Below are 24,456 nucleotides of genomic sequence, written 5' to 3' on the forward strand. Positions count from 1 at the left end.
CTTTTTTTTTCAATACAGGTCCTGTCATGCATAACATATTAAACATACTCCATAACACAAATCTAGCCAAAGTATTTCCTCAATACAAAACAAAACCTGTACTAATATTTTTTAATAAGTGATACAGTTTTATATGCATTTTCTTTCACATGATTTGCAGATACTTATTTATTTAACAGTCTATCACTGGAAAAAAATAAGACTGAGGCTAGGCATAACTCACGTGTGCAATGAAACAAAAGGTGAAACCTGGTATTCACTCTAATAAATGAATTGTTTAAAAAGCTTTTGCACTATTGCAGTTCTGCTTTGAATTCACTTCCTAACATCTCTATATGAATGGGCAGAAGCAGATCTGACACTGACCACTGTCACTTCCCTCTGTTAATTGTTCCAATCTAAACACACTGAATATTTTTGTGACTCCAAATCATCTTCCTCCCTTTATCTCCACACTAATACAGTTTCACTGGCTTCAGTGTTGACTTACATCAAATCAATATCCACCCTTTTTATTTTTATGTCATGGTCAATAAAAACATTCCAGAAACTGAAGAGCTGACTTACCATTTTCTTCCAAGTACATCAGAAGGATGCTGCTAGATTCAGTCCCTTCTATGGCATAATCGAGGGCGATGTTTCCATTAACGTCTTGCAGAAGCACATTTGCTCCAGCCTACAAACAAGAATTAAAACATTTTAGGATTCTGAAATCTCAAAACACTACTTGGGTTCTTGTGCTTTCCCATTCAGAAAAATTTCAAAGCTGAGATTCTTAGGCAGCAGGCTGATTATAATCTGAAACAAAACAAAATAAACCAAAACACACACAAAAAAGGCAAAGAAAAAAATAAAGGACTCTTTAATGTCAAAAAGCTGGCTTTGCTTGGGACAGCTGACACTGTTTCCACCCTAGCTGTTCAGCCTGCATTTATCGCATGGATGTCTGAGCTGCTCACCAGTGAGTTTTGAAACAACAACCGCTTGCAGCACAGCATTTTAAAGTAAAGTAAGCTGTCACTGATTACGGCTTGCCTTAAAACACTACACAGTAAACAGCAGTGGTTCAAAAGCTGACTGACAAGCAACACAGACACCCATGCAGCAGGGATGTGTAGACGGCTAGTAAGGGTAACCTTGTCAGCTGGCCCAACTTCTTATGGCCTCATCCATCTATTCAACCTCAAAGACAACCATCCCTCGCTAAATAAGATTGTAATTTGTCACCAACTGGAGACAATGAAAGTGAGCTTGATGATTTTAACTGTAGTCCCTTAAGGAGCCAGGCTGACATTTCTATAAGTTTCATTCAAAATTCAATATAAAGGACAGACAACTGAAAGGAGCCATCAGGAGTGGGGGGACAGAATCATGAGAAGCTTGAAAATAAACCACCGGCATGATAAGAAAACTTGTATTTTCTATGTTAAATATTGTTAGTGCAAGAATTTGCACTATGAAAGGCAATTTTTTTTTTTTTTTATAAGAAAGCTTTCATCCTTGAAATGATAAATGTCTGGTAGTCATAAAAGTTACCTTACAGTGAAATGCCATGTATCTTATTTAAAAGGCCATAACTTTAATTTATTTCAAGTGGTCTCTCTATGGCTTTTAACTGCAAGGAATTACAAAATAGGAGTGACCTCTGGTAAGTTTAATTACTTTTCTTACCAGCTTGTATGATAAAAAGTTTAGCTAATAAAAATGAGGAGTACTGAGGACAGCCTTTCTTAAAACCACTGCATCAGAGGTCAACTGTAATAAGGAATTATTAATAAGAAGGTATGACTGCTTCTTTCAGGAGCTTACTCATTAAGTACTGTATTAAAGAAAAAGTCGTAATGGGCTCAGCTCCTGGCTCAGAGTGAAATGTGACGTGAAAAACTAGTCATTCATGTAGGCTTCATGTCATAAAACTTAAGATGTTGAAGCTGGACTACTAGTCTGAGGTGATCTCCTAGGTTCCCACCACAATGACGAGGGGACAGACAGACATCAAAGAATGTAGAATCAAGGAAGTAACACATTTTCATATGTAGCTGACTTGCATGCAATAAAAAAGCACAAAGTCTTGAAGGTACCTATCCTTCACTGCATGTAAATTATCTCCAGGCAATGCCAGAAGAAGGTCATGGTGATAATAATAAGACAAACCTACATACATTTTCTTCCTTGTTAAGAAACCAAAAGACCTTTGACATACTAAATTCAGGAAAAGTAGGATAATTAACTTGGCCGTGATCACACTTTTCATTCCCTTCTAAGTTGTAATGTCACTGGAAGAAGGATATAACTTTGAATTACTAATCTCCAAGTCATTTTTATTGGGTAGTTCTACATTAATTGATTTCTTCAGAAATGTTCACAATGCTCCCAAACAGAAGGTCAAGGTTGGTGAAACCTGTGGCAGCAGAGAATACTCTTAGAATTCAGAGAGAGAAACAACTCTGGACAGTGGCGCATGCTTAAAAGTATATTCTTGCTTTAAAATAAATATTTTGGTTTTAATAATAAGCACTTTTAATACAGTGTATCATCCCTGCCTCACAGGTTTATAACATCTGTGAACTTACCCAGGGTGTGCTCTATCTCACTGTCCAGGTCCATTACTGAAGACCTTGAACACAACTGGACCCACTATTAACCCATCGGGTACACCACTAGTGAATCACCTCCAGCTAGACTTTGTGCTGCTGATCAGAAACTTCTGGGCCCATCCACTCAGCCAGTTTTCAATCCATCTCACTGCCTACTTACCTAATGCATGCTTTGTCTATGAGGATGTCATGGAAGGCAGTGTCAAAAGCCTTACTAAAACAGATGTAAATTACATTCACAGCTCACCCCTGACCCACTAAGCTAGCCACCTCATTGGAGAAGGCTGTTTGACCCATCTGACTTCAGCAAACCTAACTTTAAGAATTTTACCAAATGTTTTGAGAATAGCCACAAACACTGTGATTTGTAAAGTCCGTGGTTATTAAGCAAGTTTTTAGTTGGGGAATTTTACTTAATTTATTGGCCAACTAACAAACTTTTAATTACAGGTTCTTCTACCAAGAAATAGAAACAGACAAACAAAATATTTTGAGAAATATTATATTTAGAGAATTACACTTGGACTCCTCTCTAGACCCTGCTCCTCCCATTCCCATCTCCAATCCCGTTTTCGCCAGCACACTATGCCTGCATTGGGCAACGTGGGAGATTGAGGTCAGCACATCAAGATTCCTTTTCTTTGACATCAGTTTGTTTCTTCCTCCGCTGTTCTGGCATGGGCTCTTTCACACATTACAGTCTTTCCAGAGTCATAACTACCCCCAGGCCCTCTGCTCAGTTTCTGCTTTGTCTGTTCTTTCACTCCAGCCCTGCCTGCAGCCACCTGCTGCCAGCATTATGCAGGTTATGCCCAGTACCAAACTTCAGTGTGCTTCGGAAAACAAGTCATTCGAGGTATGGAAAAGTGGGAAATTCCACTGCATTTCCCTTCCTTAGTCTATTACACAAAACATTTGGCTGTGATACATGGGAAGTTACTTGATAATAAACGTGACACACACTTTTCAGTTGCTCAGGATTTCTTTTATTCCCAGGAATCTCTCAGCTGAGCTGAAATCTTCTTTTCTAATTATAATGCAAACTCCCCATTTAGCTACTTGTATAATTAAAGACAAGACAGCAATCCCACAGGTGGCAGAAGATATGGCAGAAGCTCACACAGGTAACTCGTAGAGGTCAGAACAGAATAAATGAAAGGGAGGCAAAAAAGAGAAGCAGAAAAGAGAGGCAGAAAAGAGAAGCAGAAAAACAGCAGGTTCAACCAGGAGTACTGACAGAGCATGACAAAGATGCGGAATACGTCACAGGTAACAAATGTCACAAGTATTACAGCACTAGTTCAAAATGATCAAAATTGTGCTAAAGAAATTAAGTGCTACTGTTACATATATGGCTTTGTACACCAGAAAATGAGAAGTCCACATATAAATAGAAATGCAGATGGAATTCAGATTATCTGACTATAGTCCTACTTTGTTTTCAGGTTTCTGTTCATACTTCTTGAAGAAGATATGAAGAATACTGTCCCCAGGCTGCTGATATCAAGAGTTTCCAAATTTAATGCATATCTTGTTTATATTCAAAATGCAATTCTGTATTTGTTCCATTGCAATTCAAATGTTTTATCCACCCGCTTGAATTCTGCATGCAGTGCTCAGTGTACACGGAAAGTTACTGGCTTACCTATTCTCAACACACCCTCATTCTCAAGACATTTCTTAATAAAAAGATAAATATTTTTGAGAAAAATATGTCTGCAATGATTAATTGCTCCCATTTTGGAAAGACTGCAGAAAGAACATCTTTAAATATATTATTAAAAATGTTCCCAGAGCTTAATACATAGAATGCAAAACGTGCATCTCTGCTATGCAGAACATCCATACACAGAGAAAGATATGAGAGTGAACTCTGGTGATCAATAATAACTGAGTGGACAGTGCCAGATTTGCACACTGTCCCCATATAACCAGAAATGAGAGCCTGCTGCCAAAGAGAAAATACCTTTGGCTAGTTAAAGGAGATAAGATTTCCCTTCTGATTCCAGAAATGATGGTTCAAAATACTTCAATTTGTCTCAGGATCACTTTACTGTACTTTTTTTTTATCCTGTTCTAATTTCTTCTTACCTATTTGTAGAATCTCTAACACTTTTTCATTTTAGACAAACTGAGTAGAACTTTTTCATTTTAGACAAACTTAATTCCACATACATGCAAAACTAGTCAAGCTACAGGTTAGGTACTGAGCTCAGGAGCAACTTAACATCAAGTAGGTTATATGCAAACAATTTCAAAGTACCAATCTAGTGCATACCCCCACTGGCTGCCAAAATGAAGTAGTTTGAGGTGACCTCCCATTCAGTGGAAGAGGAATGAGTAAGTTCAGATTCACTGTAGAGTATATGATACAATGTACATGCTCACTATAACTTTTCCCATGATCACATCTTTGTATAGCTAAACTTTCAGCTGATTTGTAATAATACAGGGAAGAACATCACTTTGTACACCAGGATACAGTAGGAGTTGAACATTTTCTTCCTAAATAATGTTCCAGAAGGTGGGGACGGAACCAAATAGCTTTGAAGTCTGAGTATTACTGGAAATTCTGATTTGTGACAACTCACAAACAAATAGTAATTTCACCATCTAATCATATGTGAACTGTGATTAGAGGACTCTAGCTGTTAGCATAGCAAGAGTCCTTTACAGTGCTCTGTCCCTATATAAGCCACCACTGCGACTTTACTCAAGTGCAAGAGTTACTAACTCTAAAGAGTTACTAAACTCTAAAGACTCTAAAGACTGCAAACGCAGTTACAAACTCTAAAGACTATGTTTCTATAGCTGTATCCTAGAGGATCCATATCCAAACTCCCACTAATAAAATAAAGAGTTGAGTTTAGTCCATATTTATACATTTGAGAAGCCTAATAATACCATTAACTCACAAGCAAACAATTTATATTTTATTTTCTCCATAAATTGCTCTTCTTTTTAAGAATTAATTGAAATCTAAAAATCAATCTAACATGTAAAGGGGAAAACCTTTAATTAAATATTTGATTTTTTGAAAAGTCTTAAAACTTTCTTCTTCTATACAACAGATGCAGCTTTATCAGTGCTATTTACTAATTGGCTTATAATCCTTGTTGTTGTTTCTTATTCCCAGTGCTTCTTATACATCTTCTCTCATGATTCCCAAAGGAGAAATATATCTACCTACCATTACTTGAAAAAGAATAAGGACCCAGGAATCTCCATTCTGAAGAATGTGTCCTTCTTTACAAATTTAAAATTGTATCTTTCCTTCTGTCCCACTGTGTTCCAAAATATTTTATGTGTCAGCACCCTAACTTCATCAGGATAGGTAAAAAACACATTCTCTCAACACTTTAAGAACATAATTGAAAGCATTTTGAGGCTGTGGGTTTAGACCTTCTCCAGCCAACTCGAACCAATCCTACATTCATGGACAGAGTTCTAATCACTTGATTGTACGTCCAGAAACATAACACCATCACAGCTATATGGACTGCAGTGTAAACTGATTCAGGCATTCTTAGAAGACATCTAACTTACTGAGGTATCCCAAGACTTGGGAAGGATTTGGGCATGTCTCTGCCTAGATACTACCACTTGCTTAGCTCCCCAGCTAGGATGCTACAGTTTATGCACCCAGGGAACTTTGTGCTCACAAGGGACAGCTGGTTGAACTGCATTCTGAAGCAGAGTCAGCATCCATATATCTTAGGTGGAAGCGAGGTAGAATCCAGAAATCTGAGTATGATCTATTGCTTAATGAAGGAAATCAGAAACAAAATACAGCACAAGGAACATATGTGGATAACTTAACCCCTCCCCAAGAAACAGTGATAGAAATTAACTGTCTTGTTAATGTGCCCGTTGCTATGCAAAAAAACCCCAAGTCTTCTCCTAGTAACAGGCTTTTGCACAGTTGCTATTGTGGTTTGAGTGCTCCATAGTATGCTAGTCATGTGCAATTTGTGCAGTCACTTTTCCAACTCCCTCCTCAAACCCGACTTTTGAGTATCTATTTCTACCCTTATTTACATTGTATTAGTAATCATAGAATCAATCATAGAATTGTAATTTATTTTTATTCCATTCCACATAATCCATACACACACACATATGTATATAAAAAATAAAAAAAATATTCTACATATGTAAATTACCAAGATTGACATAGTATTTCTCTCTTCTATGCTAACCACTGTTTCCAAAAGGGAAAGGGTATCATTTTTTTCAGTAATAGTTTTGACAATTCACTTTTGCTTCATTTTTTAAATATAACCACATGATTTACCAACTGTTCTTTTCTATAAGACGATGTTAACCATGTAAGTACACCATGACTAAATGTAGTTCTTCACCAACATTTGTGGCATTTCACTCCCTGTTTTCCCCCCTTTGTTACCTATTTCTTCACACTAGGTTTTGCTCACTGAAGGATGTCCAAGGTTTACATGCATACATGTGCATGGTCTCATGTATACCATGGTTACTGTGCAAATAGTACCTCCTTCCAAATGCACTTATATATTATCAATTAAAAAGAGATATAATGCTCTATTTACTTGTGAACAAGGAAACACAGAAAATCACCTGAACTCCTGAGCTTCATGACACCATGCAATCCTGCTCACTAACCTCAAAGGCTTATATAAATTTTCATTCAATATACCAAATCCCAGAAATCTATCTGGCCCCTCTTTTTGTGGCTCCTCTTGGACTTGCCTCTCATTAATTAATGAAGTGAAAGGGATAAAGTTGCTCTAAATAGTATTGGGGTTTAAGTCATCATCACTGGATTTCACTTTTCACAAATTTACGATGCTAAGCAGAATAGAAACGGTTCTCAAGGCAGGACTCAAAGAAGTTAAAGACTTATACAAATTAGCAGACCACAGAAAATGAAATAAAAGATTAAATGAGATTGAACAGCTGCTCTAAGTTCAAAAGCATGTTTTCCTTCCAACTCATTTCAACAACAGATTTTCTGTAGGCAGAAAATTGGTTCACAGAAATAACAATTTAGTTACTAGAAGAACTGGGGGCGGGGGGGGGGATGAGTTTTTTAGTGATTACAATTACAGATTCTCCATTGACAGTTCCCCTACCCATTTGTGTTGTAATCCAGGTTACTAAGAAGGAAACTGAGAACACAAATGCTGAGTTACCTCTTTTTTTTTTTGTTTTTTTTTTTTTTGGTACAGAATGATCTAGAAACTATTTTACTAAATCTAGAGACTGTCTCTCAGAATGCTGATTGCAGTCTCGATACTTTCATTTCAACTTTTTCCACATAAATCTTTAAGGAATCCCCTTCCCCATGACAATGCAGATTCTTGTAAGTATTTGGGATACAGCCAATCTATTTCTATCAACTCCAGAGTAAAGCAAGGATTCCTTTTTCAGAACAAAAGGTCAAAAGAAGCCCATGAAAAGCCAGCTATCCCACAAGCAGATTCAGGACTAAGAGTCGATCATATACGTTACCTATTCCTAAATTTTTACTTTTATTCCTCCTCTCCCTGGGCTTGACTGAGAATGGAAGAGTGATCACAGATGCTTAAAAGCCATCTATAAAGATATGTATGTTCCAGTAGAGTCCATGGCAAACAGTACAATCACCTCAAAGCTGCTCTAGCTTCTGTTTTGGCTTTAATGACCCGTAATGTAGCCTGCCAAAAGAAAACAAAATAAAAGACAACAAATTCCCTTTATAGAAGACAGGAGTGGGACTGATAGAAAATCATTCCCCAGATAGGGACACCTGCTATCCTGTTAATCCTAGCAGCTCTTTTCTTTTATATATCCCAAAGAAAACAAATAAATTGAAATTTAAGCTGTACAAAAGCAGCTTTTAATTGATTCATCCTTGTCAGGGCAGTTTCCATCACTGCAGCCTGAGGGGATACACCTGATGCTTGATTAAGTGGGAATTTCAGTAAGTCAAGACAATGACTTGAGCTTCAAAGTACTAAGTTTTATAAATAATAAACTATAACTTCTCTCAGGCACTTGAGTTACTTGCAGGTAGTTAAGTTCCACTTCCAAACACCACTACCCCTCAAACCTCCATAATGGATACAAGACCTAGACATATCTTTTCCAAAATAATAGGCTTTTCTCAGTGAATTCTTGTTTACTGAAACATGAACTTTTAGAAGTATTGAAGAAATGCAAACAACAGTCTTATGAAGTTTCCAAATTGAAAACACTGTGTTTCTTTCTTTCCAGAGTGTCCCTTTGCAAAACAACCTGAAAAAAAAATCAAACTCCATACAACAGCTTAGAAGCAAAATCTGTGGATCACAAATAAAAGTAACAACTGAAAATTTCTAACTGCACCTATCATGGTTGCAATTTGATACACTAACAAATGTTCCATGCATGCCTTACACGGGCTTGTGTAGCTACAGGGAAAATGCAGGGAACAAATCCTCCTGCTCAGCTGATTTCCTCCATAGTAGGGCATAATATTAAGGAATATTCATGAAAACAAATTCTTTCTTAAAATAAATCAAAAAAACTTCTCACTTCCTTTTAAATGGACTTGCAGAGTGCACAGTTTCTGTAAACTGGGTTGGCCAAGTGCAACAGGTACAGGGCGTCTTCCATAACCTTGAGGCAATGGTTACCTGCAAATGATTTGAAGCAGGAGTTCCCACCTTTCACATAGGAAAGATACTGATGAGCATCTGTCTGCAACCTTTATCATATTTCAGGACTTTAAACTCTGTAGGAGTTGCTACTGTATATAAACCCATGCCCATCACATTACCAAAATTGTTTTTTCACAGGAAGCAGGAACTGTCTGCCATCTGGACGAGCTTAACTTTTGATATAAGTAAAGGTTTGAATCATTTTGGCATGCCTGATCCCACATCATAAAAACACAAACACAAAGCTCAATCCCTTATGTCTGTGACAACACAGTCTACAGAACCAAAGCTGAATTCAGAGCCTTGTAAGCCCTCCAGGCACATAAACTGAAGAGGAAAGATCGCGTATCTTCAAAAAGGTATTTTAAAGGAAATCAGGAGGTAACTCAGTGCTGAAAATTTTATGTCAATACCCTTATATAATTGCTAAAATATATGCATTTGTATTAATATAAATTTATGCTATGCCATAACTGCTTTTTTCCCCCTCATAGCTACATGGTACACCAGTCAAGGAACCTTCATACAGAGAGCTGGAAATTCACTCATCCTTATGTAAGTAAAGTATTTCAGGTGCCATGTAGATACAAGTTCTTTAATTCGTAGCACTTCTGGGTTCCACGTTGCAGAAACAGGCACCAAAATCTGAATATGCAACTCATGGTCAAAGAGATTTATGGACACACGCCAATGTGCAATACGAACATTATAGTCTTCCAAAAATCACAGCCATCTTAACCTCTGTGACACATTGGTCAAGAAAGGATAAAGAAATCCATCAGTATAGTGGCTGTTTATAAATAGCATCATATAGATATACACATGTAAGATCACCAGTGCCTACAGAAATACCCAAACGTATTTGAAAGCAAACTTCTTGGTTGTTGAATTACTTCACACAAATAATAAAAATAGTACTTTAAAATCATCAAAGTTCCAAAACCATTTTGACAACCATTTAATTCATGAATAAGGCATTTTGTCCTTAAACTGATAGAAAGTAGGCAATGTCAGTGCATGCAAAAGATTTTCAGTAGTTACAAAAAAAAAAAAAAATAAAGGCTGTCATGGCACATATTACAGATTGCTTGACAGGCATAGTCTGCTTGACTAATGCACCCAGAAGATAAAAGAATTAGCACTGATGACTGAAAACTGAAGACCAACATTTTCCCATCTGTTTGTGCACCACAGGGACTTAAATTCCACCCATCAGCTTGAAGGCATGTAAAAGGCAAATAAAATCCCACTCAGTTCCAGTACTGAACACTTCTGATAACACTGCAGGAATATGGTATGTTCTCAGTAACATCTTTTAAAATAAATTACAACAAAACATACAAACAGAAGATGAAAAGTTAGAAACTACTAACCCAGAAGCTATCAAACAAAAAATAATGTACATTTACCAAGTTACTACTATTTCCATGCCCTAGCACTACAATATTCTTGAAGAGTTGGGAACTTCATAGATTCTATGAATTCTAAATGCATACAGCTATTAAATTGGATCTTAATTAGTTGGCAAGTCAGCTTTAATGGTGGTTCTTCGTATTCTGATTCCTAGCATATATTGTCAAGGTTTTTTGGCATTTTAGATATTAATTTCTAAGCAAAAGTCTGTTTTCCTTGACCTAGCTTTACCTCAGGGAATTATTTTTATTTCCCTTCTCCCATCTAAATATATGAAAACACACAGCTAGACTGATTAGAAATTGAAAGGACAGAATTATTCTTGTTATACTTAGTTTCTTTACTTCCATACTTCATTCTGTATTTTTCCAACAACTTAAGGTAATCATTCTTAACACAATCAAGATCTGTAGCTCAAATGCATGACCAAATTTTGCCATACAATTTGTTGTATTTTCTTCATATGCAATCACTTCCATTTTTAAATGTGAGGAAAGATGCTATAAGAGTATCTTTTCTCTTACTCTTCTTGGCTAGATATGAGTTGAATGATGGGACACCTGAGGTTAGCCACAATGTAGGGCAAATGAACCAATAGGTCTTTTGATGCGACACTGATTTCCATGCTTGGACCATGGGCAAAACATGTTCAAGTTCAGTACTTGGGCTCCCACGTGGCCATGAGTTTAAACATCAAATTCTCCAGTCTCTGCCTGTAAGCTTTATTCAAGCAGAAATTACAGAAACCAATCTTACACTGAAGATACACACTTAGCTTAATTTAAATTAATATTTTAATAGTCTACCTGCCAAAAAATTGCCTTATATTAATAAAAATATTATATTACAGAGCAATTATTCAATAATTTACATATCTATGATTCTTATCTCCAAAGCCAAGCATGAGAAAAAGAAAACAGTATCTGTGTTTCTTGCTGGAGGTACCTTCTGGGTATAAATACCTGTTGCATAGTTTGAGTGAGGGCTTCTCAGAAAAGAGATAAAAATATGAGGCATTAGTGTTATCAGGATGGTGCTAAAAGCATGAAGAAGCCCCTTATTTATGCTTAGAATACAAAAAAAGAAAGAAAAAAAAAGTTTAATTGGGATAATTATATGAATCAGATGGACCAGATCATTACAAAAATAAGCTAAGACATACTTTTAACTTTCTTTAACCAAACCATTTTCTTTTAAATCAAGAAAAAAAATCAGATGGAATCTCAATATATTTTCTTACTGAAATAAGAAAGCTATAATGAAAGTTGAGGTAGACTAAAGAAGTGACAATAAAGAAATTATAGCAAAACCTATGTGTGTGATATTATAGCACAAAGAAAAGCCCTTCTTTGCCTACAACAGCATTCAGTTCTATTTTTTAAGATACTGCAGAAAAAATGCAGAAGATCAGAACGAGGTCAACAAAAAGGGTGGTTGAAGTACAGAAGGATGGTTATTTGACTTGATACTGCCAGCTCTCAAATTATTTGGCAAGAAAAGGGAATTAGAAGGGAAACTTCAAAGAGCACTGATGACTAAAGACTACAATTTCCCCATCTGCTTGTGCACATGGGACTTGCATACTTCCCATCGGTAGCACAGCTTATGGAAAAAAAAAATAAATTATTCAAGCACTGAATGCCTCTGATAACGGTATAGGAACACGCTTTCTTTTCATTTTTACTTTAATTGTAATCATTAAAAATTATGACAGACACACAGAAAAATTATCAGTCCCTGTCTCATAATACTGCAACAAAAGGTCACTTTATGAAATTATTGCCTTTTAATTTTAGAACAAATATAAGAAAATCCTCCTTCACACAGCAAGGAGTAAGCCTTTAGAATTCCCTCTCAAAAAGTCTTTAAATCTGACACTACAGTTAGAGTTAAAAGTTACTTTACAACCAGTAATAAAACTTTTAATTACATACGGTCAACTGAATCTCATATTTTAGGAAACAAAAAGATCGCTCCCTAGGGCTAGTGAGAACTGTAATTTGTGTACAACATTGGACAGTTAGTAAGACACAGTTTTACTGTAGGCAAAATGGGGATGGGAAACATCCTCTGACTATCAACTATAGTATGCTAAGTACAGGGTACAAACAGGAAAATAGGACAACATATTTTACTATAATGTTTCCTACTAAGTTGGGGGGGGTATATATGCAGGTGTATATACATGGGAGGCAGTGATACACACATATATACACATATACTCTGCAAACAAAACATCTGGAGAAAGCTCTGCCTAGTAGCTTCACACAAAGGGCTTCTGACCCTGACCCACTACTGTTGAAAGCAGGACAAACAAAACAACCACATGGAGCAGCAAAGAAAGGTAGATGATTTTGATGGCTCAGTAAAGATTAGAAGCTGATTTTGAGGAGCTGGTAGCTTCCAGGCTCAATGTGAAAAAACATAAATGGTGGAAAACCTAACCAGGGGCAAAAGTGAAGACGCCACTTAACATGATGGTCTTCTTACTCACTCTCTGTGGAAAGCTGCTCTTTTCTTACCATCTGTGAACACTGTCACATCCATGACTGTATTTGTGCAAACTGGAAAATACAGATGCTGAATGTTTGAATTTTCATTCTCCAGTCTATCTTGAGATTACATACACACAAATATATAGACAGAAATATATATATATATGCAAATTAAATGTGTTTTGAATGGCATATGGAAGTAAAGCACCATATATGGTACATAGAAGTATAGCACTACTTCAGGCATGACATTAGATATTACCATTTTACTAATGCAGTGAAAAATTTAAAGCCTACATTAATGTGTATATATATATATGTACAGTAAAAATAAAGAATAGCGTGTACTACATGTCTCTGGTATAAAAAGCAAAAGATTAAACAGTACCTAATAAATGACAGCTGTGTACACTGTACAGTTTCTGCAAAGATAAATGCATTAATTTCATGCAAGGAACTAAAGAGTATAGAACTGCTAATTTAACTCAGTTAATTTGCATTTCTGTTATGAGACAAATTCATTGTGTTGATTGACATCAGCATATTCCTAGTGTACAGGGAAGGGACCATATAGCAGCTTAATCTGCACATAGGGTGACACTGTCCTGCTGGTTAGTAATTAAATCTATACACTTTACAAATAAGTCATCTTCTGAAATATCAAAAATATTTAGGAAGCTTAGTATGCCAGTCATCTCAGTACAGAACTGGCTTCTCAGAACACCAGTGTGCAATTAGAGAACTCACCAGACAAGCAGATTACCTTATTATTTTCTTGTGCTTGGGTGAAGTGCAGAAGATATCAAAAAATTCTAGCCATAAAAAGTAGTAACTTGCTGTGTGGGACTGAAACAGGTTACTCCCTAAAACACCTATGAGGGAAATCCACACCTCATGAGAAACTTTCTCATTTATTATATGAAAAGGAACATGTATATTTATAAATCCTACCAATGCAAGCATAGCTACAGACAACATTTACATATTACTCAAACATATGATTCCAGGTTTATTTACATAAAATGCTATCAATTAATACATATATTGGAAAAGCGTCAGAATTTTAGACTAATTGAAACATACTCTAAAGGCATAATGCTATGTTAGCCCATCAAGGATTTATCTGTTTATCAGACAGATTTTTTTATTCTTGTTCATATAATGTAATACTAGCAGTAAACGATGTGGTGATAGACACCTGTCATCTTCCTATCACCTTGCTCAGCAACATTTGGCCATAATAATTCCCTTACTGTTCTCTTGTCTTCATCCCAAAGGATAAACTTTCCCAACTTCCAATTCTCAGAATTTTAATGAACACCCTTCTCAATAAATGCAATATTAGTAATCATGCAGTATTTATTTTAATTCAACAAATACTCCCCATCTTTTAACATTCTGGAAAAACTATGTACTGTGTTTTGAAAGGATGCACTATATTATAGTTCTAATGAGAGTCGTTTGAGATAAAGGCAAGTCTGATTTGATTTTTACACAGCTAAAAGTGCAACTGATATTCAGAACTTGTATAAAAAGCTACTTTTTTCCTCTGCTTTGATATTCCACCTTTTATATACATCTTCCAACATCTTCTTAGCCTTTCACCCTTGCAGACAGCAACGACATTTTTCTCAAGGTCATTATCAAACACAAACCAAACAAAATCTCCTACATTCAACTTTCCACTATTTTTCATTTCATATCTTTAACTCCTACACTTATTATGTATCGCAGTCTCATTATCTTACATTGTTCTGCAATGAAATGAATTACCTGCCTTTTCACACATTGTCTACACCAATTATTGCAGATTTGGGAAGTCAATGTTCTTCTTCAGTTTTTCTATTCTAATTGAAAAGTCTTCATAAACACATGCAAACATAAGCCTTTTACTGACCCTCATGTCACCTCATTTATTACCTCCACTAACTCTGCACTGATAAATTTACCTAAACCATCTGCTTTCAGTATGTAAGCCAGCTTTTTCCTGCAGCCGTTTTCTTTTCAATGACTTTACACATCTATCTCTGTAGTGGCATATCAAGATAAGTTGCCCTTGAATTTTTGATAAATTGTATCAGTGCTGCATTTTCCCCTACTAGCTCACTCAGAAATTCAAGAATTCATGAAGATTTATTTGATGGCTCCATTTTCATAGGTTCATGCTCCCAAGCCTTTCTAAATTATGCATTACAAAATAATGCCATACTGATATTTCATTTCAATGTTTCCCAAATGAAAACACACAAAAAGCCATATAAGACTGAGGGGGAAGGGCTGCTGGTGTGAGGTTTTGAACATTGCAGGCCAGCTTTACTCAAATAAATAATATGGTATTGACTTACCTGAAAGAATACCCCTCTGTCCTGTTTTATTGTTGGTTTTGTTTCTGGGGTTTGGCTAATTTATTGGTTTGGGTTTGGTGTTTTATTGTTTGGGGTTGTTTGGGTTTTCTTTTAGAAGACAGCATCTGACAAGATTCATCTACGGTCTGAGAATCACACATACCACCCTTCCTCCCTTGCCATAGTTCTGTTTTACTAGAAATTTTAACATGTTGCAATTTTCTGCGACATACTAATTTTTCTTAGCCTCAAGGAAAGGGTGATGGTGACAGATCTCAAAAGGCAAGATGCTCATTCCTGGCTTATAGTTGCTGTGAATAACTCGATAAATTACAGAAAGAAGATAGGAGAAACAACTGAAGGAGTCTCTTCCGAGTTGAACATTCCATAACTTCCAAGGCTGCCTAAATAAAGAGAAATGCAACCTTCCCCTTCAGTTGATACAGCGACATAGATCTGGCTAGGCAAATGTTTCCATGATCTTTAAGGTCCCTTCCAACCCAAACCATTCTATGAATCATTCTGTGATTCTATGAATACTTTGCAAGTGGACACACAAGTGAGAGCACCACTGCCAACACCTTTTCATTCTGAAGCACCCACTCTTCCCACAGGACACCTCATCTACTGTTCATAACATGGGATCCTCTGACATATGGATGGAATAAGGGTTGCCAGCAACAGTATGTATATTAAATATTAATAAAGCTTAACTTCTTACTTTTTTTTAATAAAAAATAACAATAAAAGTTCTAACACCCTAAATGAATTATCTTGTGCACCTCCTGGTGCGTTCATCCACTTTGAAGACCACTGCACTAGACCTTACAGTTTTCTGATTTCCAATTATTTCTTATATTTGTATAGCTCCTGGCAAAATCTGAAAGCCAGTAAGAATGAGGAACTCAACAGGAAATGTTAAGTAATTTCAAGCAAATGTCACCAAAAGATTGTCTTATAGCATTTTTACTTTATTTTTGTAATTCTTTTAATTATTTCCCTGAGTCATCAAGCTCCTTCACTGGCATATTTCTCATGCATCAGCCTTTTCATATCCCTTACTGAGATAATATTCAGGTTTATGAACCAGTCTGCAGTTTCTGTTATAAATACTGCTTAGGCACATAATTAATTACAGCTTTAAGTACCTTTCTCAACTTACTATCAGATTTTTTGTGGCCTTAGGCTTTCTTTTCCTGAGGAAAAAAAAAAAAACAAACAGGCCTTTCACCCTCCCCCCCCTTGAGCTCACACTGCTTACTCATTATGCATTTTCTTTTCAAATATCAGAAAACATCATATTAATAAAAACAAAATTATTTAAAAAACTTGAAAACCACTAACGTTTTCCTCATAGTTAATATGTCTAGCTTATCTTTCTGAATTATTTTATTCAATAAACTTTTCTCCTGCTTGTTTTTAGGCCATAGAAATTCAGCTGTAATCTGATAGGCATCAAATATACCCCACAGAACACTATTTGCTGTTTTTCCACAAACATAGTTTTTAATATTCTCCGCATGATACTTTATTATCTTAAGCACACAGCCAGGATAATTATATCTACTCAGCCCTCTGAACAGATGTCATGTGAGAATGTAATGCTAGAATGAATCTCCTGAGGCATTACTTTGATAATGCAGGTAAACACATAACATATAATCTTACTCACAACATTAAGATCGATCTTAAAGCCAATTAGGGTTTCGGGTTTTTTGTCCCCTATTACTCCTGCATCAAACACATCCTTGGTACAATTTACCATTCTTGAACATGGCTGTATGTAGTTAACTGCAGGCTGTCATTCCTTGTACAGTAGCAACACTTTTCCCTTTCCACCAAAAACATGTTCATTCTGACAAATCCAAGAATGTCTTTTCCCTACTGGCAGCTACACGTTTGTAGCATATAATCATTTTACAATTGACTAAAGCTCCAAGGTCCTTTTCCTTATTTCCAACTGATTAGTCCTGACTGTATCACAGAAATGCCTGTTACTCAGAATTCAGACATGACCTTGTACTTTTGTACACTTAATTTCAACCCATTTTTTATTACTGAAGTCTTCAAAGATTCCCTTTTCTTTCTTCACAACATTCTAATCCTCACTAAAATTGACAAGGCATTGCAGTTTTGTCATCAGCATATTTCATTATCATATTCCCGTTTTTCCTCCTAAGGTTACCACTGAAAACTCTAAATGAAACAGCATTGTAGCACCAATCCTGAAGAAACCCCAGTAACTCCCAGGCCCATAGTTTCTCTCTTACTAGGTAGGCTTTTGTCCTGTTGTTCCTAAGTTCTTAGCTACCAAACAGATTTCCACTTCTCTAATTTAATTAACAGGTTTCCTCATATTCCCTAGCTACTCCAAAGAGCAACTCACAGAGTAATTGTGTCACTGATTCAAGCAGAGGCCACCTGGCATAAAGAATGAATCTCGACTTCTACAAATATCCTCCAGTAGTGGAACATCCCCATACCATCATCTTACTACAAAACTATGCTTACTGAAGATCAAAACCCATATTTTCATTATCTTGTCATTCCTTCACCCTTTTTCTCCAGGGGTCAAGAGAATTAAAGTGAATCTGATTCAACATTCCCTATCTTTGCACATGTAGTCCACCTCTTGGTATATCTGTTCTGTCCTGCTCAAGCAAAAACTGGGGGTGTTATTTTTCTTAACAGGTCTAACTCCCTTTTACCTCCAGGAATTTTCTGGAAACCCTCTGGTACTAAGGACTCCAGATTACACACATCTGCTGGTACTAGCACTGCTGTATGTCACAAGACTCTTCCCAAACCCCAAATGTTTTCCAAAATCAAAATCCAAGTACTTCCTGCCACCATCTGGAGGAATGTTTTGTGTGTAGTTTTTTACTGCTGTTGTTTAAAATCATGTGTCCTCTTAGACTGATTCCTTATTCCCATCAGTGAAATGTATTAAAGACTAGCCAGGCCCCCAACTTACAGTCCACGCTAACAACCTCTAATTTTTATTGGCAAGTAAATGTTTTGATTATTGTTCATGTTCACTTTCCTCCTCTTTAATAAGATAAACCTTTTAAGTTCTACCTTCTTGTAAATATGCTATATTTTATTTCATCTTAAATTAGTACTGAGTAGTGCTACTGTTAGCCAGTTCCTACAGTTCATAATGTTTCTACTAGCAAGCTGAACTTCTCTTTGTGAGGTCAGAAAGGTTCAATTCTCCCACTGTTATCAGAGAGTTCTTGGTGATTTCTAGCCATCCAAGAAGTATTTACAAACTTTTCAGGCAAAATCACTTTCTTATGCCTGAAGATTTTATTTTCTGTGACTACTTGCTGTGCAAAAAGACTTTGATTCATCCCATGATTTAGAATTCTTTGTACTGTGAACTGCAGATTTCATTTCACTGGTTATTTCTTTTGTCAAGTCTGCAAAGTTGAAGTTTCCAACGCTTTTTATTTCCTCTTCATTTTATACTTATTTGTTTATTAGGCTACCTCATTACTGTCATGATAGTACTCAAAGACATAATGCTTTCCAAAGCTGCTGTACCCACTTAGGCTTCGGTTCTTATCTCTCCTTGGACCACCTCTAGTGCTGCATCACTAGCTAGCTTCATCCTTTTTCCCAGTCTTAAAGGAGAAACACTAATAATCTACAATTTCCTCTGAGTGTTGACATCTGGTGTTCAGCGAGTCATTAACAGCTTTCACCTAGATTGGTTCTATCTTAGCTCAGTCAGCAATGATGAAAGGCTGTAAGCCAGTAGTACACACTTTCTGGAAGCCCCCTCCTACACTCATCAAACATCCACCATCCTCTGCAAACTGAGAGTGAGTTAAAGTAGATACCCACAGCTTTCATATAAAAACTTCTAAAGTTTCTTACAATAACCAGATTACCAGTAACTGCCTCTAGAAAGAGGAAGAATTTGCTTTTTTTTCAGGCCACGTGTTCCTCTGTATTTGAAACTGCTATCCACTGACTCCTGCTGACCTCTAACTGCTCTTCATTCTCTCCCTTTTACCACTTTCTCTTACATTGACGCAACAGAGGAGGTCATATTGAGCCAGATGGGGGGGGAGGGGGGGGGCAGAATTCCTTTCTTTGAGGAATCAATTGTTAATTTTGCTTCAATCGTTTCTGAAACTGAGAAAGTCAAAGATCTTTCATTAAATTCTAAAGATAATGGCCTTTTGATGATTCATCTCTGCTTGCTAAAATAGTCTGATGCAGTTGCAAACAACAACAAAATAAATATACAACTGAGTTACAGACAGACCCAAAGAATTCCTTTCAACTCCCACCAGTAAATCTGTTCCTGTAATTTTTTCCAATAAAACTATATCTGGTTTTGGAAAAGGGATTTTACATTAAAATCAAAAGTCATACGAAATGTCATACGAAATAAAAGAACACTTCTAAAACTAATTCAAATATCACAGAAACACTTAGAGATGGACTTTTAATGTTATGCAAAACCAATTCCTATAATAAATTTTTTTTCTTCAAATCTCTCTGTATGAAATTGTGATAGGTCTATACCATGATGCTACCATTTTTGTAAAAGTTATCCCCTGAACTGAAGAAATATTAAGTAATACTATATTGAGGTCTTTAAAGGGCAAATGATAGTTACTGAAAGTATCTGGTATTCTCTATATTCGTCCTATTTTCCTCCTATTTGAATTTTAATGTTCCATCAATGTCATGTCACAGCGTTTATTCTAGTGGCATAAAGAATTCTGCAGAGGTGGATCAGAAAATTTGGATTACCCATACACTTGATAGTGTTATACTGTTCAAATGATCTAACACTACTCATCTACTGTTGGCTACTGTAAATCTAAGAAATAATTTTAGTATAACTCCATTTTGCACAATTCTGAGCACAGATTTTCTTACGTTCTTAAAAAGAGAAGAGAAAAAATATTCAGCCTCCATTTTTGCTAACTATTGTACTTTTAGCCTTCTGTGACAGAATCACATTTTGTGCTTCAATTCTAGGTTCCAAAAAGCACATAATGAAACACATTTAATTGGCTGGCAGACAGTGGTTACATTTGCTTTCCCCAGTAAGGTCATTAAAAAGAATATATTAACAATGTCTTTCTACTCCCCTGTTTTCCTTTATCTACATATAAAAATTCCCGAGGATAGTACTGCTCTCTGCCATTCCAGTTAATTAACTGCCATTTTTATTACAGTCTTGCTTTCAGGTCTATGAAAGAATAAATCTCCACTATGCAAAGTGCTATACAAACACTTAGAATACTGTCTTCACCTTCCTAGTTTCATTTGACAGGATCTCCATTACATATGGTGCAAACATTACATTCAAGTTGCCCACTAAAAGGTGCTTCCAGATGCTGTAAAATAAAGTGAATTATACTATAAAAATGCATTCTCACCTGCTTTCTTTTTTTTGCTGCTTTCAACCTTAGGTCAGTCGACATCGAAAGTATCCATGACTATTATGGAGTGGGGAAGAAGGAAAAGAATCACCCCACAAAACAAAACCAAAGATAGATTAAAAAAGAAAACTTGCAACTATTAACTTGTTATTTGTGAGCCCAGCACTAGATCTCAATGATGAACTACCTGTGACATTGAAATTATAGTGTAACAAGTCATAAAGAAATCTGTAGTTTGTACCATTTAAAGCTACAACCATTTGAAGTGATACAGAGTGGACTAAACACTTTCCTCCAGCTAACAAAGCAGGAGCAGCATCGAAGTACCAGTGCTTAGACATTCTGTAACTCAGGTAGTCGGTTCAACAGGACAAAGCACTTTGGATGTGAAGTTACAAATCTTATCTAGCTTTTCAATTCAATATAAAAAACAAGTACAGGAATTTAATGCAAAATATGATGGTGAAATGTGTCCAGAGATGATGAAAAAGGAACACAGCCCAAGCAGAAAGAACTGCTGACAGTGCATTTAGTCCTGAACCTTCAAAAGACAGTGAGGTAATACAGAGAAGATACTTCTAATAAATCTGGTTACTTTTCATCCTCTTTTGAAGATTTCATGTGGGTACAGACGTACACAAGCCCATGCATCTTTGTCCTTAAACTAAAGACACTTTAGTACTCTCCTCAATGGGCTACAGGAGCCTTCTTCATAAAATATCCACAGAAACAGTCCCCTATTACAAGAGGAAGGCCCCAACACTGTTGCAGTCAGGCAAGGATTGATGAATCTGACCTTTACCACCTCATTTGCATGTATGGATTACTTTTGATCTTTACATTTCCTCATGTGCTAGCTGCTGCCCTGGGGGCAAGTTCTTCACTGGCTCTCTACTTAGCCCACATGGGATACATTTCCTGCTGTACTGTTCAAATGCCCTCCCATCTTGCTGACAGCTATGAAAAGTAGAAGGTATAAATATGTCCCTGTAAAGCTATACCACCTTGGGTAAAATGCTGCGATGGAAAGAAATAGCTTCAAAGAAATAGCTTCATTGGGTATTTATTCCAAAAACAGCGCTTACAAATCCAAGTCTTCCAACAGGACACAATAGCAGATTACCACAATACAAACAGCTACAACCCCCCCCCCCCCCCAGCTCTCAGTGAAAAGCATTTCAGCTTACAAGCTCTACTTTTGTCTTTGCTATATACCAGAGGACAAAAATAGTGAGTTACCACAGCTAAACTGATGACTGACAAGTCACCATCTTGTCTCAGCCAGAGAAACATAAAGACCACCAAAGTGGGATAACATCGGAAACTGGGCATGCTTAATTAAGTTCATTCATAGGCTTCTGGGACCTACACGCACCCGATATTTTTGTTTGTTTGTTTTTACTCAGGGAATATTTGGAAGTGCTTACTGAGGAAACCTCCACTGGCCTGTGTGACAGTTTTCCAGGAATCAGACTTTGCACGTCTCAATTAAAGGACCGTACTGCTGCCTTTAAGCTCACATCTTTTAAAACAGATAATATGGCCTACATTCTGAAGTCAGTCCATAATAAATATTTATTTAAAAGTAATTCATGAGGGTACATGAAGTATTTTGTCTTCCTACTCAAAACTGTGGTATAATAGAAACTGCCTGTAGCACATATTGGCATTATCCAGGCTGATGCTACACATTAGACATGGCCCATGAAACACTCTAACCTCAAGGCAAAGTAATTTCTAATATCAAACGCTCACACAAAGACAGTTCACAGTTGTGAAAAATACTTCCCTCCAACCTCAATTCCCAACTTCACTTTGTCAAATGTTATTAAAGATTGAATTAATGTCATGGTTCAAAAACTACTGCTTACCTAAGAATATTTCTCTGCCACAGAAGGGAAAGCATGAAGTTCATGCTTTCATGTAGTCAAGGAAATTCTACCTTAAAAAGTGCTGATCACCTAAAATGTGGGCAAATTTATCAGAAGTTACTGCAAATAACATAGATAATTCAAACGCTAGCTGCAAAAATCCATATGGATGTATTCCTGCTTATTGAACCTTCAGTATATCAGATGACCTATTTATCCCAAGTTATTCGAAGATACTCAGAACCCTCAGAAGTCAGCTTGTAATAAACAGGGACTAAATGTAACAACTTTCAAATGACGGGGGCTGGAAAATAATTTTGGATATAACCGTAGGTTCAAATACTTAGTACGTTTTTATTAGATTTCGTTTCATGCAAAAAACAAGCGGGAAAAATTTTAGAAAGCGTCCCCTATAGCCCCTACTGTTCCTATTAATGTCAACAACAACACAGCATTCAGTATTTCTGAAAATTCCTGACATTACAAGAATTTTTATAAATGAATCTCTTTGTTTTAATTTGTTTATCATTTAGGAATACACACAGAATCCAAAGGATACTCAGGCTTCTAAAGTATATATATTGAACAGATCAAGGTAATACAAGAGATAAAATATCACCTTCTGGAAATTTATCCTTTATTTGCCAAGAGTAGTGACAATGATCAGAACGGGATACTTCTACCAAACATACCTGATGACTGTGGTTAGCTCAATAATACTATTTTAAGCACTAAGAACAGAAAATCTGATTTATACACATTACATTGTACATTTACTGGGCCTAATTACAATTCTAACAAGAAAGCTAAGAAAATTATCTTCCAAGGCTGTACCTCTACTGTTCAATCAAATGGATGTGGGAAAATTCCAGGCATAAAATCCAGCTATCATGGAAGCTATTAGTAATTTCTACTATCTAGCTAGACAGCTTCCCACACAAAACACTTCTGGGGCCAGAACCTTGCAGACAACAAGTTGAGCATAAACCAACAGCATGCCCTTGCTTCAAAGAGGGCTACAGATTTCTCGCACTGCCCTGCCAGCAGGCCTAGGCACTGGTGAGAGCCCACCACTGGAGAGGTACCAGTTGCAGGCTCCCCAGTAAAAGAAAGATATGGACATACTGGAGTCCAGCAAAGGGGCTAGAAAGATGATGAAGGGACTGGAGCATCTGTCATACAAGGAGAGGCTGAGGGAGCTGGGACTCTTCAGCCTTGAGAAGAGAAGGTTCAGGTGGCTCTTAGCAATGTGTTTAAGTACCTGACCAGGGGAGTAAAGAAGATGGAGCCAGACCTTCTTAGTGGTACTCAGTGAAAAGACAAAACAAAATAGGCACAAACTGAAACACCGGAAATTCTGGTTAAATTCTGAGCAGGCTGCCAAGTGAGTTTGCCTCATATCCTTGGCAACATAGTCCTAGGCAAGCTGCTATGGCTGGCTCTGGTCTGAGCAAGGGGACTGGACTAGATAATCTCCCAAAGTGACTTCAAGAAAGCTATTATCAAGTATAAAACCTTTAGAAATGTTTCTCCATTTTACCTGTATCATTGAAATACCATCATAAGTATGCTAAGAAATGCCAATCTACTTGCAAAGACCTTTTAAAAACATACAAATTTTAAAATTATACAAATAGATTGGAAAACCATAAATCAGATTGTGAGCTACTA

At 36.5% G+C, this 24,456-nt stretch overlaps 1 protein-coding gene across 8 annotated transcripts in view; it reads right to left on the reverse strand.

Moving 5' to 3' along the window:
- Positions 1-24,456, reverse strand: part of MYO16 (myosin XVI) — a 377,031-nt gene that overhangs the window by 224,451 nt on the left and 128,124 nt on the right. For all 8 annotated transcript variants that reach the window (XM_061377886.1, XM_061377881.1, XM_061377882.1 and 5 more), the window contains one exon: positions 568-676. In XM_061377886.1, coding sequence (XP_061233870.1) covers positions 568-676 — 109 coding nt within the window. The remainder of the gene's footprint in view (positions 1-567; positions 677-24,456) is intronic.

Source organism: Neopsephotus bourkii, unplaced genomic scaffold (assembly GCF_033783945.1).
Source record: "Neopsephotus bourkii isolate Nb327-2 ecotype Australia unplaced genomic scaffold, CSIRO-AGI_Nbou_v1 NB_1760, whole genome shotgun sequence".
In the NCBI taxonomy this organism is placed as follows: Eukaryota; Metazoa; Chordata; class Aves; order Psittaciformes; family Psittacidae; genus Neopsephotus; species Neopsephotus bourkii.